General features: G+C 41.8%; 3 protein-coding genes and 1 non-coding gene across 4 annotated transcripts; 2 read left to right on the forward strand and 2 right to left on the reverse strand.

Annotated features, from left to right (window-relative positions):
- Positions 1–630: 630 nt before the first annotated feature.
- LOC141595925 (mediator of RNA polymerase II transcription subunit 11) lies at positions 631–3790 on the reverse strand. Its single transcript, XM_074415887.1, has 4 exons — positions 3653–3790; positions 3389–3505; positions 2330–2518; positions 631–991 (listed from the first exon to the last, which is right to left on the reverse strand). Exons 1-3 carry the CDS (start codon positions 3716–3718, stop codon positions 2342–2344), a joined length of 360 nt encoding a protein of 119 aa, XP_074271988.1. The 5' UTR covers positions 3719–3790; the 3' UTR covers positions 631–991; positions 2330–2341.
- Positions 3791–4421: 631 nt separating this feature from the next.
- Positions 4422–7301, forward strand: LOC141595926 (mitochondrial pyruvate carrier 4-like). The gene is made up of 5 exons (XM_074415888.1): positions 4422–4634; positions 6182–6280; positions 6404–6456; positions 6871–6944; positions 7094–7301. Exons 1-5 carry the CDS (start codon positions 4580–4582, stop codon positions 7137–7139), a joined length of 327 nt encoding a protein of 108 aa, XP_074271989.1. The 5' UTR covers positions 4422–4579; the 3' UTR covers positions 7140–7301.
- Positions 7302–8016: 715 nt separating this feature from the next.
- On the reverse strand, positions 8017–8111 carry LOC141598058 (small nucleolar RNA snoR109). The gene has a single exon (XR_012523260.1). It is a non-coding gene; the product is annotated as a small nucleolar RNA snoR109 (small nucleolar RNA).
- A 162-nt stretch (positions 8112–8273) lies between these two features.
- On the forward strand, positions 8274–14066 carry LOC141597480 (uncharacterized). Its single transcript, XM_074417945.1, has 3 exons — positions 8274–8332; positions 8940–10234; positions 10555–14066. The coding sequence occupies exons 1-3, from the start codon at positions 8274–8276 to the stop codon at positions 14064–14066; spliced, it is 4866 nt and encodes a 1621-aa protein (XP_074274046.1).
- Positions 14067–14828: the final 762 nt, after the last annotated feature.

The following is a 14828-nucleotide window of genomic DNA, read 5'->3' on the forward strand; positions in this document are numbered from 1 at the left end:
ATCTTTTCTTGTTATTTCTCTAGTGTGGGGGATGTGTTAGCCCGCGATGCCCAAGATTCTTTCCTGATTCTCACCGTTACCACTCTCTCTCAAATCGAGCTTCCATCGGCATAGACTGCTTTCTCGATTGAAAATTGTCGGAGCATCCTTGGTCGAGAAACTGATACATCCTCAGGATTTTGCCTGTAATGAAAATTTCTCCTGTCGGAGCTCAAGTGATTATTGTCGGAGAAGAATGAAAGAAATTAGGGGTCACCAACATACTTACTTAGCTGGACGGGGTCTATGAGCGATCAAGAAGGCTCATGGCTAAGAATAAGCACTAGTGTCTTTGTAAACTACCTTGTGAATATTCAGAGATGAAGACCTGGGAGGCTTCGGCCATCGCCCTGGCTTTAAAGTTTACACACTTGATGTGCAGCATTGCCTCAACACTTCCACAGCACAGAGACGGAAATGTGAAGCGTCAATTTTGTAAAATGGAGTAAACTAAGCATCGAGAAAATCTTATGGTATTTATTCGATGGCATTGCAAATCATCAGTTCAGGTACAGTTCTTCACTCATGATGGGATTCCCGCAGAATTGCAACAGACTAACAGAGATGTGAAATTCAGCATATCAAAATATGTTTTCCGAATCATAAGCTTACATTCCGGTATAATGGACAGTGTGTTAGACTACATAAGAGAAGGCGAGTGAAATTTTTCTCAGAAAATTGATTCTCATAACGCAGCATTCTGTTTTATCGTTTAGAGAAAATACAACTGAAATTTCCTATAATTACTGATTTAATAATCAAGCTCATCTCATCATGCTCCTTACAGCAGACCAACAGCTTCTTTCATGCCACTCAACAAAACAAGATGCAGCTCACCTTCAGGCTTGCAAACGAAAAGTCGGAAATACATGAATTTCATAGCAGCAGCCGAATCCATGCATAGTCAGTCACCTCCTCTTTCTTCACATTGGCGCTTACATCTATTGTCTTCCTAGAAAAAGAGGACGAGAAAACAATTCAAATGAAAACTATGGCGATTATACAAAATCATTTTACATTGCAGCCTAAATCATTTTACTTCCATTTGTACACCCTTTCATCGCTTCTATGAAGCTCATGAACAGTTGTACACAGCAGCCTTGCAGGCAACATCTTTCACAATGCGCCAAGAAGGTGAACACACTGAGGGTGTGTTTGGATAGCAACAAAGGAGGGAAAGGGAGGGGGGGGGGGGGGGGAGAAGGAGGGAAGAGAAAGGGAGGGAAGGGAAGGGGAGGTCGAATGGGGTGTGGGTGTTTGGATACAATTTCCCTCCAAATCTTTCCTATTATGGAGAGATTTTGCTTTGCCTTGGAGGGAAAATGGATCCCTCCAAATCCCTCCCCTCCATTTCCTTCCCCCCTTATTTGCTATCCAAAGAAGGGATTTTAAATCCCCTACTCTTCCTTCCTTTTCTTTCCCTCCGAATCCCTCAATCCAAACAACACCCTGAAGGATCAACGCATTCACCTCATATCAGCAACTCGAGCATATTCCAAGGCAGCATCAAGGAAGCATATTACTACTTGCCAACTTCTTATTTTACAAAGTTTATTTTAATTCAATACCTTAGCAATGAAAATTGTGTCTAGAGTTAATAATGAATTAACGCTGAACAATATCAAAAGACAAATACTAGCAGCTCTTAATAAAAATCACAACACTCGGATGTAAGACAATAACTCTAGGGATCTGTTTGGATAGGAGGATTTGGAGGGAAAGAGAGGGGAGGGAAAGGAAGGGATGATAAATCCTTTGTTTGGTTAGCAAAATGGAGGTGGAGGAATTTTGAGGGGAGGGAAAATGAATCCCTCCACTTCCCCCCTCCAAGCCAAATTATTTCCTCTCCAACAAAGACAAGATTTGGAGGGAAAATGACCTCCTCCATTCTCTCTCCCCTTCCCTTCCATCCCTTTCTCTTCCCTCTTTCTCCCTCCCCTCCCTTTCCCTCCACTTTTGCTATCCAAACACACCCTAGGTGATATCCAAAAGTCGGACTTTCAACAGTTTAGCATTGAAAGCTTCAGATTAGATCAGCTATTGGGTATTGACTTGATCAACATCAAACGGGACAAAGTACTAAAGTAGCACATTAGTGTTCATGAAGATTTTGAAATCGCAGATATTTTCATCTTTTAGTAATCAGTGCCCCAATCCTTGGAAGGTAAAGAATAATGTCACAAGAGTATCCCTTTAGACAATCAAGTCATATGATTCAAAAATTGTACTCGGTAAATCATAAGAGATCACTAATAGGTAAAAGAACTCTCACAATGGTAGATCAACTTACTTGAGATTCTCTTTACGCTAAACTCAGATATTGATCAACAGTCTCTTTCATTGTATCCAGCTGGGCAAGGACATGTTCCAGCTTCTTGCAAGAGATCTCACTCGCTAACCTCGCACTGTAATCACACTTCTCAAATGGCCTATACTCACACACACTCTTGATTTCTTCACGCAAGGTCCCTTGAATGTCCTTTAGATACACAAAAGCACACACCAACATATTTTCAAAACTTACAACTCTAATAAACCGACGCTAACCCGAAAAACAGTATTATACATATATATTCATCACCTACTCATCAATCAATGCAATGACTCTGAGCATATTCAGTGTACCAATTTGTGTCATCGTCCACAATTTACCCCCAACCACCCACGCTACAACTAGCTATCTTGCAAATAAATTCGACATCAACAACCAAATGCAACCACGAAATTCACCAACTTTGCATCAAGTTCCTATCTTTAAGACCCTAAGAACGCTTCTGATCCCATCTAGCTCGAATCCGGAATTATTCAGCTGGTAAAAATCAAAGAAACAACAAAACCATCTTCCCTAAAAAAGAAACTAACCCATTTTTTTTCTAGCTAATCCCACATTACAGAACATACTCCCTCCGTCCCGGTCAATTGTTGTCCTTTGGTTTTGGCACAAAGACCAAGGAAAGGGAAGGGCGCCAATTATAAGATGACAAGTGGATCAAATTGAGTGTGAAGGATCAAATTGCTCATCAAATGCAATCCTAAAATAGAAAGTACAACAATTGATTGAGACACCCAAAATAGAAAAGGACAACAAATGACCAGGACAGAGAGAGTATTTAATAACATAACAACAATTACTCGTATAAACAGTAGCGGAACCAGGATTTTCAGTTAGGGGGTCGAGATATCAATGCTATAATGTAAACTATAAACCATCCGATAACAACAACCTCAATGGCTTCTGCAAATTGTGGGGAAGGGGATAAACTAATTTAAAAAACCCGATATTCTAACTAAAAGTTTCTAGCCCCCTTAATTCCGCCACCGCGTAAAAAAGAGAGTTTTTGAGCAAAACCTTGATTAATTTCATGAATTCGCCGCAATTGTTGTTGAGTAAATCCTTGCGGGGTCCACCTGGGTTCGCGAGTTCGTCCATCACTCCTCCAGCTAGCTCCATAACCCTAACAATTCTCTGCAATTACATACATTAAAGAAAACAATTAGATAATAAATTATAATTCCGAGATTTAATTGAAATTAAACTATGAATTGATAATGTAAACGAGAAATTGAAGTGAAGTAGTAGTAATTAGGGAAGAATTTGAGGGAAAAAGTTTACGTTTTCGACGTTTTGAAGGCGTTGAAGTGAAGTATTGTGAGGTAATTTTGGGGAATCCATGTTCATCGTCTCTCTCTCTCTCTCTCTTTTGAGGGATGTCGAATGAATAAGGGTTATACGACTTGTAATTTTATAATAACGACCTTGTTATATATAGTCGGGAAATTATCGGGTATACTCGGTAGATTAAGTGACGATGATTTTAGATTTAAGTAAAAATGGGATATTATTGGGTATACTCGGTAGATTAAGTGACGATGATTTTAGATTTAGGTAAAAATGAGATGTTTTTGAAAAGAAAAAGTGAGATTTTTGTTCGATTTAATGTAAAATAGACTAACAAACACTTGAAATCTAATCCGTCTTGGCTTGACTACTCGATGGTCCGCAAGTTTTGCTCAAAAACTCGAAAACTACTACTATAACTCTATAAGGTTTGGCATGAGTAGAGAGTCATAGGCTCGTAGCACAATAGTCCACAACCAAGCACGATAATAATTTCCATATATTTTCTACTCTATCTTTTTGTAAATTGTACTCCGTACCAAAATATGACAGACATTATTAGGTTAATTATACTCGGAATTGACTTGTTCGATATTTCTCATCGTCAATACATAGCTTTTCCCGTAAAAGAAGTTGTCTTACGAATTACATTCAATTAAACCCCTTGGTCTTTAATTAAGATCACCATACAGCATGCAACATCTCGAGTCTCGACAATAACTTACGCACCTTATTTAATCGTAAAATCGAGCGCCAAGTATTTGACAATTTATGGGCCTAGCTTCGTAGCTCGACTACTCCAAAAGTGCAAAGCATGTTGGACAACTAGAGAAAAAAGAACCTCCCAACATCCAGAAAACTATTGACATCTTTTACACCAACATTTTCCTTCAATAAAGATATTCTCTGATTCATTCATTAATGGCGTCCTCTAAGCTTCAAGCTTTATGGAATCATCCTGCGGGACCCAAAACTAGTACTTTTTTTATCTCTCCATTTTTTTTTTTCATTTTTTTTATGTACATCCTAAGATTTTGAATTGAGACTCTCCCATTTGATTGGTCTTTTTGTTATAAATTAGTGTACATTTGATTGGTCTTTTTGTTTTATAAGATTAGATAATAACTGGGTGTGTTTGATTTTGCTCGATTACCTATTGTTTGATTTCTGATAATTGTGGGAATTTAATTGTGTTTGTTAGAGATGTTTGGATGATTGTGTGTTTTGGGAATTTGAGTTATGAAAAGATTGAAACTTTTTCACTGAGATTCTTGCAGATTTTGTAATTCTGATTATGATGCAATGAGTTTGCTGTATGATGGAGTTAAAATATTGTGAAAAACAAATTTAAACAATGTAACAATTCAACAGGATTGGGTAAAAACAGTTCTATGGTATGAAGGTAATTGCTTTTCAGGTTTTAAGTCGAGTTTTCGACTCGGTACCTAGGAACCTCACCCTGTAGCAACTGGGAGAGCTCATGGCATCCAGTCGTAGAGTCCGACTTAATCTAGCTTTTGATTTGATGATCATTGTTTGCTATCAAATTTGTGGACTTTATATGGTTGCTACATTTCAAACCTTTGAATTCAATATGCGCTTTAATAAATGCTAGTGGATTTGTGTGTCTGCGCGCACTTGTACCAATCTGTAATGCAGTCCTTTAGTTATATGCAAAACCAGAGGGAAGATGGTGTGTTGGTAACATATCATCAAACCGTCTTGCCAAAACCAGTTGCACACTGTGAGACACTCATGTTATATTCCATTCGTTAAACTACTGAAAGCTATGTTTTGAGCTCTTTTTGTGATCGTTTCCATGTTGATTCGATTCAAGGACTAATACAAGGATGCTTAATGAAAACTATATCGCTCTGAAAAGTGTGAGCTTCAAAATACGAGTGATTATAAAAGTTTGTATCTTGACCGTTAAAATTGGGTATTGATGTTGACTGGAGATCCTTTGGTATCTCTACTGAGCAATGGGATTGTTGACCTCCTAGAAATGAGAAGCTGTTGCAGTAATCTTGATGATAGGAGAGAAGGGTACTTGTTGATAGCTTGGTCCTTGAAAGCATTCAGATCAAACCGCAGTCTTATATGCTGTTGTAACTTGTAACATGGCTAATATCGGGGTACAAAAACCGGTTCTGGCCAAGAAGTAGCCTCCATGTCAATGAGTTTTACCAAGCAAGAGCCTTGTCACAGTTTGAGCTAAATGTGTAAGCTTGTGATGTAATGAAGATGATGGATGATGCTTGGAGCTAGAGCCTAGTTTTAGGCTTTGATGTGATGACGGTGTTACGATTACTAGACAACTGTTTATTTATTGACTGGTTACCTTGCTTTTGTGTGTGGTGAATTGTGATTCAGTGAGCATATTGGTGATTTTTTACGACTTATTCTAACATGATTACAGTACTTTCAATCTGCCTCTTTGGTTGAAATCTTATACTGAGTATCCTAATCCAATTGCGATTGTGCATGTCTTATTGATCTCTCCCACGACTTTTTCTGGTGCAGTTCACTTTTGGGCTCCTACATTCAAATGGGGCATCAGTATAGCCAACATTGCAGACTTTGCTAAACCGCCTGAGAAACTATCATATCCCCAACAAATAGGTATCTCCCAGATTACCGATTAGAATTAACATCTTGCATAATATCACCTGTGTTCCTTTGATGGAACTTCTGTAACTTTTGATGCAAGGACTGTTTACTAACTTCCTTTCCTCCTTTCCTCAGCGGTTGCATGCACTGGCATTATCTGGTCTCGCTACAGTACAGTAATTACCCCTGTGAGTTCTTCTCTCTTTCTTCCACAGCATGCAAAACTCAGTTTTTAAGGTGGTAGTAAATCCTGCATGGGTTTGTAGTAATCCCTATGTCATTCCCATTATCTTATTATATCTTCATTAATGTTGAAATCTGTTGTGTGAAATGTTAACAGCTCGCGGTATGCTGGATCTGTTGTGTGAAATGTTAACAGCCTTGAACAATCTGTTTCTGATACCCGAACCAAATTGAATGTCTGATTTTATAGTTTTCTACAAATTGTTTTGTGCTCATGGTGTCTCCCGTTAACCTGATACCTTCGCCTTTGTTATTGTTGTGATTTGATGTGGTGCGTCTAGTAGACGTTGCTCCTTGAGTTTGTTATTGTCCGTGTTCACTGCCCAAGTATGCTAAAACACGTGTTCTATGAACTGCAGAAAAACTGGAACCTTTTCAGCGTAAATGTGGCAATGGCAGGAACTGGTCTTTACCAACTTAGCCGAAAAATTCAGTAAGCATGATCAGTCTTTCATTGTGTTCAGTAGGCAGATTATTGCACTAGAGCTCGGCATTTCCGCTTCATGCCACCCAGTGTTCCTTTTTATATTGTTCATTATGTACATCATACTAACTGTTTCATACTTTCGTACATCATTTCAGGCACGACTATTTCCAAGAAGCCAAACCCATTCCGGCAGAAGAATAATGTCTCAAAGACGCAAACTAATGTCTGAAATTTTCTTTCTGATTTTCTGATGCAAAACTTGTTTTAAGCATCCTCTAGACTCTGATGCCTTCAATTTTTTGTATACCACTCGACACTCCCAACATTACGCAACATTGCATTATTGTAGTTCTCTTGCATGTCTCAGAAGTTCCGGTGTCCATTTCAGATCACTGTAGATAACTCAATGTCTTGAAACCATACCAATTTCAGGTCATCGTAAATCGTCTTAAAATTTCCGGTATCCATTTCATTGATCATTCAACAGTCCAGTGTCATTTATGTTATCAAATTCATTTCTTGTCATTAAATTTCACTCAAAGGTTTTAAGTTCAAACTTCGTTATAGGCAAAACCAGAGTTTTGATGATAGTCATGTATGACGGGAATTTAATCGAGAATGAATCCTCTCTATTTCTTCCTCTCAAGGCTAAATTTCACAGGATCCCAATTAAATCTAGTCCAACCTTTAATTTTATGACTAATCATAACCAAAATTACTCCAATTAGACACATGATTTCATAATTAGTATACTCATTTTATGTCCATATAATCAAAAGACGTCATGATTTCATAATCAACGTACCCATTTTATTATGGAAAAAAAAAAGAGTGGAAAATGTAGGCAACATTAGACGCAAAACTGAGGAAGTGGAAACAGTAATGCCTGGAAGATGCCTTTAAAAAATTAATTAATGTAAAGAGAAGGGTCTCTTAAAATGGCTGTATTTAAGCCATCTCCTCTTCTCTCCCTTCTCTATATTTCCGTCAAAAACGTATGAAAATGAAATGAATAAAGCGAAACAAAAACCCGTAAATAAATAAAATTACAAACTTGGCTAGTACAAAAAATGGGGAAAAATGTAAGAAGCTCGGTAAGCAGAAATGTTGATTAAAATTAACAACAAACGGCCAGAAAGCTTCTCATACGAGGAATTATTATAGCTATAGCCGTTTTTGGCAAATCAAGAGATCTAGTATTTTTATTAACCATCCTCTTGGTACAATATAGCTTTTCAACAGAATTATATATATGTCTCTTGTAAAAGAGTTTTACAATAAAACATGTTCTAATGATTTTGTTTAATAAAAAAAAATTAAAAAAAAAAAAAAAAAATGAAGAAAGAAATATTTTCAGAAGAACATATAGAGAGAGGTTGTGAATTGGAGTTGCTGTGAGATGGTTTATATAGTAGAGATTAGGGTAGAATGTAGGTCTTGGGAAGTGCATGGGCTGTGTTATGTAATGGGCTTTGTTTTGGACCTTTACACAAATTTATGATTTACCCCGACTTGGCCCATATCGTATGTGGTAGACTTGACAAATGAGTTAACCGGGTCGGTCAATTTGGTTTCGGATTATTTTCGGGTTTGCTAGAACTCGAGTCGGATTGTGGAGGGTCGGGTCAAATCGAGTTCAGATCGTTTTCAAGTTTATTGTTATCGAATTCTTTAGGGTTAATTGCCAGTTTGCCAAAAAAAAAATAAAAAAAAATTATCGGCTTGGGTTATGTCATACGTGTTAATTTGAGTTCGGGTGTTGAATCGAGGATAGGTCGGATCAATTTTGTTAGGTCTAAATTATGTGATCATTAAATTGGACTATGTTATAATTCATATCTTATTTATATAAAACCAAAATCTGTCTAGGGTTTCCTAGGGTTCGGTCCTAATTTCTTCGCTCATCCTCTCTTCGAGGCTTCTCTTACGATTTCGATCGTAAGATTGGTCTTTCTTTGCGTTTCTTCTTTTGTTTCTTGTTTGCTTTCGTGTTACTTGCAGGTTGCTAATGGAGGGTCGATCAAGGGGCCAACGTAGGGATGGAAAACAGCCGATGGGATCTGATGAGGGGTTGTTTGAATGGGAGGAAGATACGGGAGGGACAACTGAGGAGAAAAAATGCGTTCTGGTGGGAAAACTCTGGGCATCGAGAGCCATCAACGTTAAAGCGGCGGTAGATACTATGATTAAATTGTGGAATCCATCGAAACCGATTATGGGGAATGTGATCGATGCGAAGGAGAAGACTTTTATCTTTAGCTTTGGTGCGGAACGGGATAGGGCTAGGGTTTTAGAAGGGCAGCCGTGGCACTTTGATAAGTTTGTCTGGTGCTTCGACGAACCAAATCAGTCAGGTAAGATCTCCGACGTACCGTTATTCCTTTTCCCAATTTGGGCGCGGATATATGACCTACCTCTTTCGGGTAGAACGAGTCTAGAGAATGCGAGGAAGCTTGGAAATTGTTTGGGGAATTTTATGCACTTCGAACACGGTCCGAATGCTGAATTGGATAGGGCCATCCGTGTGCGGGTCTTATATGATATTCGGGAACCTCTAAAGGCCTCCATTCCTATACGGATGAAGGGTGGCTCCACGAGTCGATTTGCTGTGAAATATGAACGACTCCCGACATTTTGTTATGGGTGTGGTCTCATTGGGCACGGGGAAAAGGACTGCGAGGAGGGGCCATATGATGAAGAAGACTTAAAGTTTGGGGAATGGTTGAGAGCTTCGCCATGGAAAGTGGTCAAAACGGAGAAGGAGGGCACGGGAAAGGCTGCTAGGAATTTAAGGCCGCTGTTTGATGAGGTGGAGAAGGAAGACTCGAGGGACATAATTTCAAGTATGATTGAGAAACTTCAACATATTGCTCTGGATTTAAAGTCGAAAAAACATAGTGAGAAGTGGAATGGTAACACAGAGAGGGTTGGGGAGGAGGAAGGTGTGTCACGGATGGCAATTGGCGAGGGGCAACAAGCTGAGGAGGCTGACGGGGGTAGCAGAATAGGGGAGGTGCGCTCGTTGGAGGGGATGGGAGGAAGGGAGACTACCTGTGTGCCTTACGCTGTGGAGGTGCTGATGGGGGAGGGAGAAGGAGGTGAGACGGTGGATGCGAGGCTAAAGGGGGGACAGGAAGCTGATGGGAGTGGTGGATGTGGAACAGTTCGGGGCTGGAGGAGGTTAGCAAGGGAGGGAGGAGAAGAAGGTGGGGGGCAAAGTGGTACGACAGAAGCGGGACTGGTGACTACGAAGAGGAATAGGGAGGAGAGTGGATTAGAGGGTGGGCAGAAGAAATGTAAATTTACTTATGACGGGGGCGTCTTTGAACCTGAGGCGGAGGTTGACGGTGGTCAACCCCGCCGGGCCCAATGAATATCATAAGCATTAACTGTCGGGGCTTGGGCAACCCCGACACGGTGACTGCGCTCCGTGAGCTTGTACGGAGGGAGGCCCCGGCCATACTATTCTTATGCGAAACGAAATTGTGTGGTCGTGAAATGAGGAGGGTGCGTGAGAAGATAGGGGGTTACTTTGGCATTGAGGTCGATAGTGTTGGAAGGTCGGGAGGATTGGCGTTTTTATGGAAGAAGGATATTGACTGTACTTTTATTTCAGCGTCCATTCATCACATGGACTTTCGGGTTCGTGGGGATGGAAATGAGTGGAGGATAACTGGTTTTTACGGATGGCCATCTGTGACGGATCGTCATTTGTCGTGGGAGCTCCTTCGCTTACTTCAGTCACAATCGCAACTCCCTTGGGTTTGCATTGGCGATTTTAATGAAATTATGTACTTGACTGAGATGAAGGGTGGAAGCCGTCCACAATGGCAGATGAATAACTTTCGGAATGCGCTTGATGACTGTGGCTTGCGGTGTATTGCTTGGGAAGGGTATAACTTTTCGTTTGATAATGGACAGGCCGGTGAAGCGAATAGACAGAGCATGCTTGATAGAGCGGTATGTACTGGGGAATGGACTGATTTGTTCCCTTTTGCTCGATTGTACTACCTAGCTAGGGATTGGTCGGATCACGCGCCAATAAAACTTGTCCTTAATAGGAAGGAAACGGCTGAAAGGCGGGAAAGGAGTTTTAAGTTTGAACAAATTTGGGTGGGGGAAGAGGGAAGTGGGGAGGCAGTGGCGCGTGGGGTGGCGAGAGGCAGGGATGATTTGGTGACTACTTTAGAGGAATGTGCGAAAGAACTGCAGGCGTGGAAAAAGACGGGAATTAAGCAAATTAGCCGGAGTATTGGGGGAAAATTGAAACAGCTGTCCAAGCTAAATGAGGAGGCACGGTCCGTGGAAAATATTCAGAGAAGGAAAAGGCTGGTTGCGGAATTGGCAAAGCTAAGGGGGCAAGAAGAGAGGTTTTGGAGGCAACGTTCGAGAGCACTTTGGCTCAAAGACGGGGATAAGAACACTAAGTTTTTTCATACAAGAGCCGGGGAGCGCAAAAGCAAGAACCACATTGCCAAGTTGATCGATGATAACGGGATTCAGCGAGTGGGGGATGAGGAAGTAGCTAATGTAGCCAACGCATATTTTCAGGGGCTATTTCAATCTACCCAACCGATGGTCACGGATGATATTCTAGTGGGAGTTGGAAATAGAGTTACTGCAGCCATGAACGATGGCCTTCGACGCGCATATACCGAGGAAGAAATCACTGAAGCGCTTAATCAAATGCACCCCTTGAAGGCTCCGGGACCGGATGGTATGAACGGCCTCTTTTACCAAACGTATTGGGACCAGGTGGGTCCGTGTGTGACAAGGACGGTTCTCGCTATATTAAGGGGAGAGTTATCACCGAGGGAGATAAATAAGACCAATATAGTTCTCATTCCGAAGAAGAAAGCTCCTGATAAAATCCGCGAATTCCGACCCATTAGCCTTTGCAATGTAGCTTATAAACTGGTGTCAAAAGTACTTGCGAACCGCCTAAAAGTCTTTCTTGGTGAAATTGTCTCGGAAAATCAAAGCGCATTCACCCCGGGGAGAGCCATCTCGGACAATGTCTTAATTGCGTTCGAAATTTTCAATTTTATGAAGGGACATAAGGGAAGAGAGGGTTTTATGGCTTTGAAGCTTGATATGGCGAAGGCGTACGACAGAGTGGAGTGGGTCTTTCTGGAGCGGGTCCTTAGGGCGATGGGTTTTGATCGGGCTTGGGTTCGAAGGGTAATGGATTGCGTCTCAACGGTCTCCTTCTCGGTTCTAATAAACGGGCAGCCATCAAGTACTTTTATACCTGCACGGGGCTTGAGACAAGGTGATCCCCTTTCACCGTATTTGTTTATCCTTTGTGCGGAGGTCCTTTCCAGCTTGATGAGACGGGCTGTGGAGCAAAACAGCTTGCATGGTGTGCGGATTGCGCGGACTGCCCCATCGATATCGCACCTCTTATTTGCAGACGATAGTATCTTTTTCATGAGGGCATCGACCGAAGAGGTTGAGACTGTTTCGAATGTGCTTCGACGGTATGAGAATGCATCTGGGCAATTGGTGAGTCGTGAGAAAACTACGGTTTCGTTTAGCAAAGGCATACCGAGGCAGAAGCGAAGTAACTTGGCTACGCGATTGGGTGTTGTGGAAGTGGAGGAGCAGGAGAGATACCTGGGATTGCCAACTGTTGTTGGACGATCAAAGAAGGTGTTAACGGACATCTTGAGGGACAAGCTGAGTAAAAGACTAAGTGGGTGGCGCGGGAAAATATTGTCTAGGGCTGGTAAGGAGGTTCTTATAAAGGCAGTTGCCAATTCACTCCCTACCTATGTTATGAGTATCTTTAAAATTCCCGTCAGCTTCTGTGACGAGCTTAGAGCTTTAATCTCTCGCTTCTGGTGGGGACATGATGAGGGGAAGAAGGGGATAAGCTGGGTAGCGTGGCGAAAGATGTGCAAACCGAAGGGTCTTGGGGGGATGGGCTTTCGTGATTTCCATATGTTTAATATCGCTTTAATCGGAAAACAAGTTTGGAGATTGCTCACGGTTCCTGATTGTCTGTTTACGAAACTGATGCGGGCTAAATACTTCCCTAATGGAGATGTTATGTCGGCTTCGATTGGCAACTCACCTAGCTACACTTGGAGAGGGATGGTTGAAGCGAGGGAGGCGCTTATGACGGGGTGGAGGAAAAGGATAGGGGATGGGCTCTCAACACGGGTTTGGTTGGATGCATGGCTGCCAGGAACGCAAACTGGAAGAATTATAACACCACCGGTTCAAGGGTTCGAAGATTTGAGGGTGGCTGATTTTTTGGAAGGGGATGGACTCCGCTGGAGTCATGAATTGCTTGCACAGTGGCTGCTGCCAATTGATAGGGAGCGAGTCACCAATATCCGTATTAGTCCAAATAAACCGGGTGATGTTTGGTATTGGGTCGCGGAGAAGGATGGCATCTATTCGGTGAGATCAGCTTACCGTAGGCTGGCAGGGGAAGCGGAGTCAGTGGAGGTAGGAGGGGCGTCAGATTGGGAGAAGGAAAAATGGTTATGGAATCGGCTGTGGAAAATCCCGGTATGGCCCCGAGTGAAGCTCTTCTTTTGGCAGCTGTGTAGCGAGGCGCTAGCAACAAGGGCAAATATAGCAACGCGAATACGAGGTGAGTGCTCTTTTTGTTCTTTTTGTAATTCTTATCTTGAGTCGGATTTGCATCTTTTTCGTGATTGTGCAGTAGCGAAGAGGGTTTGGGAGGGCTTGGGTTTGGACGAGGAGACAGAGGACTCGGTTGGAGGGGTGAGAGATTGGGTGGAGGCTAAATGGAGGGCCATTGGAGGGCGTGAGCATTCGGTCTTTATGGTGGGTTGCTGGGCTCTTTGGGAACATCGAAATAAGGTGGTATTCGATGGGAAGGAGGTGGATCCATGGGGAGTTATCCGTAGGGTGGAAGATGTGATGGAGGAGATCGAAGGGGGAGGTTTTGCTAGGCCGAGAGGTGGGGTTCATGAAGGTGGAGCTGGTGGAGGCGGCAAGCAGCGAGGATGGGTGGCTCCTCACGCCGGACATGTGAAGGTGAACGTGGATGCGGGAGTGAAGGAGGGAAGGGGTGTGAGTGGTGGGGCTGTGTGCCGAGATGAGCGGGGTGAGGTGCTCTGGGGACTATCGTGGGTCGTTGAACAGGAGTAGGAGCCCCAAATGGCGGAAGCGGTCGCGATATATGAAGGAGTACAGGAGGCCTTACGAAATCACCACTCTCACGTGATTATTGAAAGTGACTGCTTGTCGGTTGTCGAGGCACTCAGGAAGGAGGCACCAGGGAGAAGCAATCTTGCGTTAGTTTTAGCAGATACTTTATCGCTTTGTAGTTCCTTTATTTCAGTTCAATGGGTGTATACTAGCCGTACGAACAATAGTGTCGCCCATGCTTTAGCTCATTTCTTACCTTTTGTTGCTGGTAGAGTTGTATGGTCGGATAGTCTACCGCCGACTGTGAACGATGCTGTTTTATTTGACTCGTTATCTATGCAGTAAAGCCTTCGGGCTTTCCCTTTCAAAAAAAAAAAAAAAAATATTTCAAGCATTCTCCTTAGCCACATCATCACATTATTTTTATTTTTTTAAGTAAATGTGGGACCCACAGAAAAAATCCCCTATCTATAAAAGCTGAAGCAATTAGAGGATTGTGATTGGTCCCTGATTTGTAGGAAGTAAAAAATCTTTTATTTCAAAATGCAACCCACGTTCTATGAAATAGATTAATTACCATCTCTCTTCTACCTAACTAGGTTCCTGCTTTCATAAATAAATTCATAAATAAATCAAGATTAGATTAATTAACATTATGCTATGCTTTCATTTCATAATTAATCCGTGAATCAATAATTAAAATGATTAATAATTACATCCAAAATAACCAATTAAAAAATCAATATACTACGTTTATTATAA

Source organism: Silene latifolia, chromosome 8 (assembly GCF_048544455.1).
Source record: "Silene latifolia isolate original U9 population chromosome 8, ASM4854445v1, whole genome shotgun sequence".
In the NCBI taxonomy this organism is placed as follows: domain Eukaryota; kingdom Viridiplantae; phylum Streptophyta; class Magnoliopsida; order Caryophyllales; family Caryophyllaceae; genus Silene; species Silene latifolia.

Bases quoted from the DNA above. Each gene is read 5' to 3' on its own strand.
- LOC141595925 (XM_074415887.1), bottom strand. From the start codon at position 3,718: ATGAACATGGATTCCCCAAAATTACCTCACAATACTTCACTTCAACGC. The intron at 3,506-3,652 runs GTAAACTTTTTC...ATGTAATTGCAG, and splicing joins GCCTTCAAAACGTCGAAAAC to AGAATTGTTAGGGTTATGGA. The intron at 2,519-3,388 runs GTTTTGCTCAAA...GTGTATCTAAAG, and splicing joins AATTCATGAAATTAATCAAG to GACATTCAAGGGACCTTGCG.
- LOC141597480 (XM_074417945.1), top strand. From the start codon at position 8,274: ATGAAGAAAGAAATATTTTCAGAAGAACATATAGAGAGAGGTTGTGAA. The intron at 8,333-8,939 runs GTGAGATGGTTT...TGTTACTTGCAG, and splicing joins GGTTGTGAATTGGAGTTGCT to GTTGCTAATGGAGGGTCGAT. The intron at 10,235-10,554 runs GTAAATTTACTT...CTTTTATTTCAG, and splicing joins AGAGGGTGGGCAGAAGAAAT to CGTCCATTCATCACATGGAC.
- LOC141595926 (XM_074415888.1), top strand. From the start codon at position 4,580: ATGGCGTCCTCTAAGCTTCAAGCTTTATGGAATCATCCTGCGGGACCC. The intron at 4,635-6,181 runs GTACTTTTTTTA...TTTCTGGTGCAG, and splicing joins TCCTGCGGGACCCAAAACTA to TTCACTTTTGGGCTCCTACA. The intron at 6,281-6,403 runs GTATCTCCCAGA...TCCTTTCCTCAG, and splicing joins ATCATATCCCCAACAAATAG to CGGTTGCATGCACTGGCATT.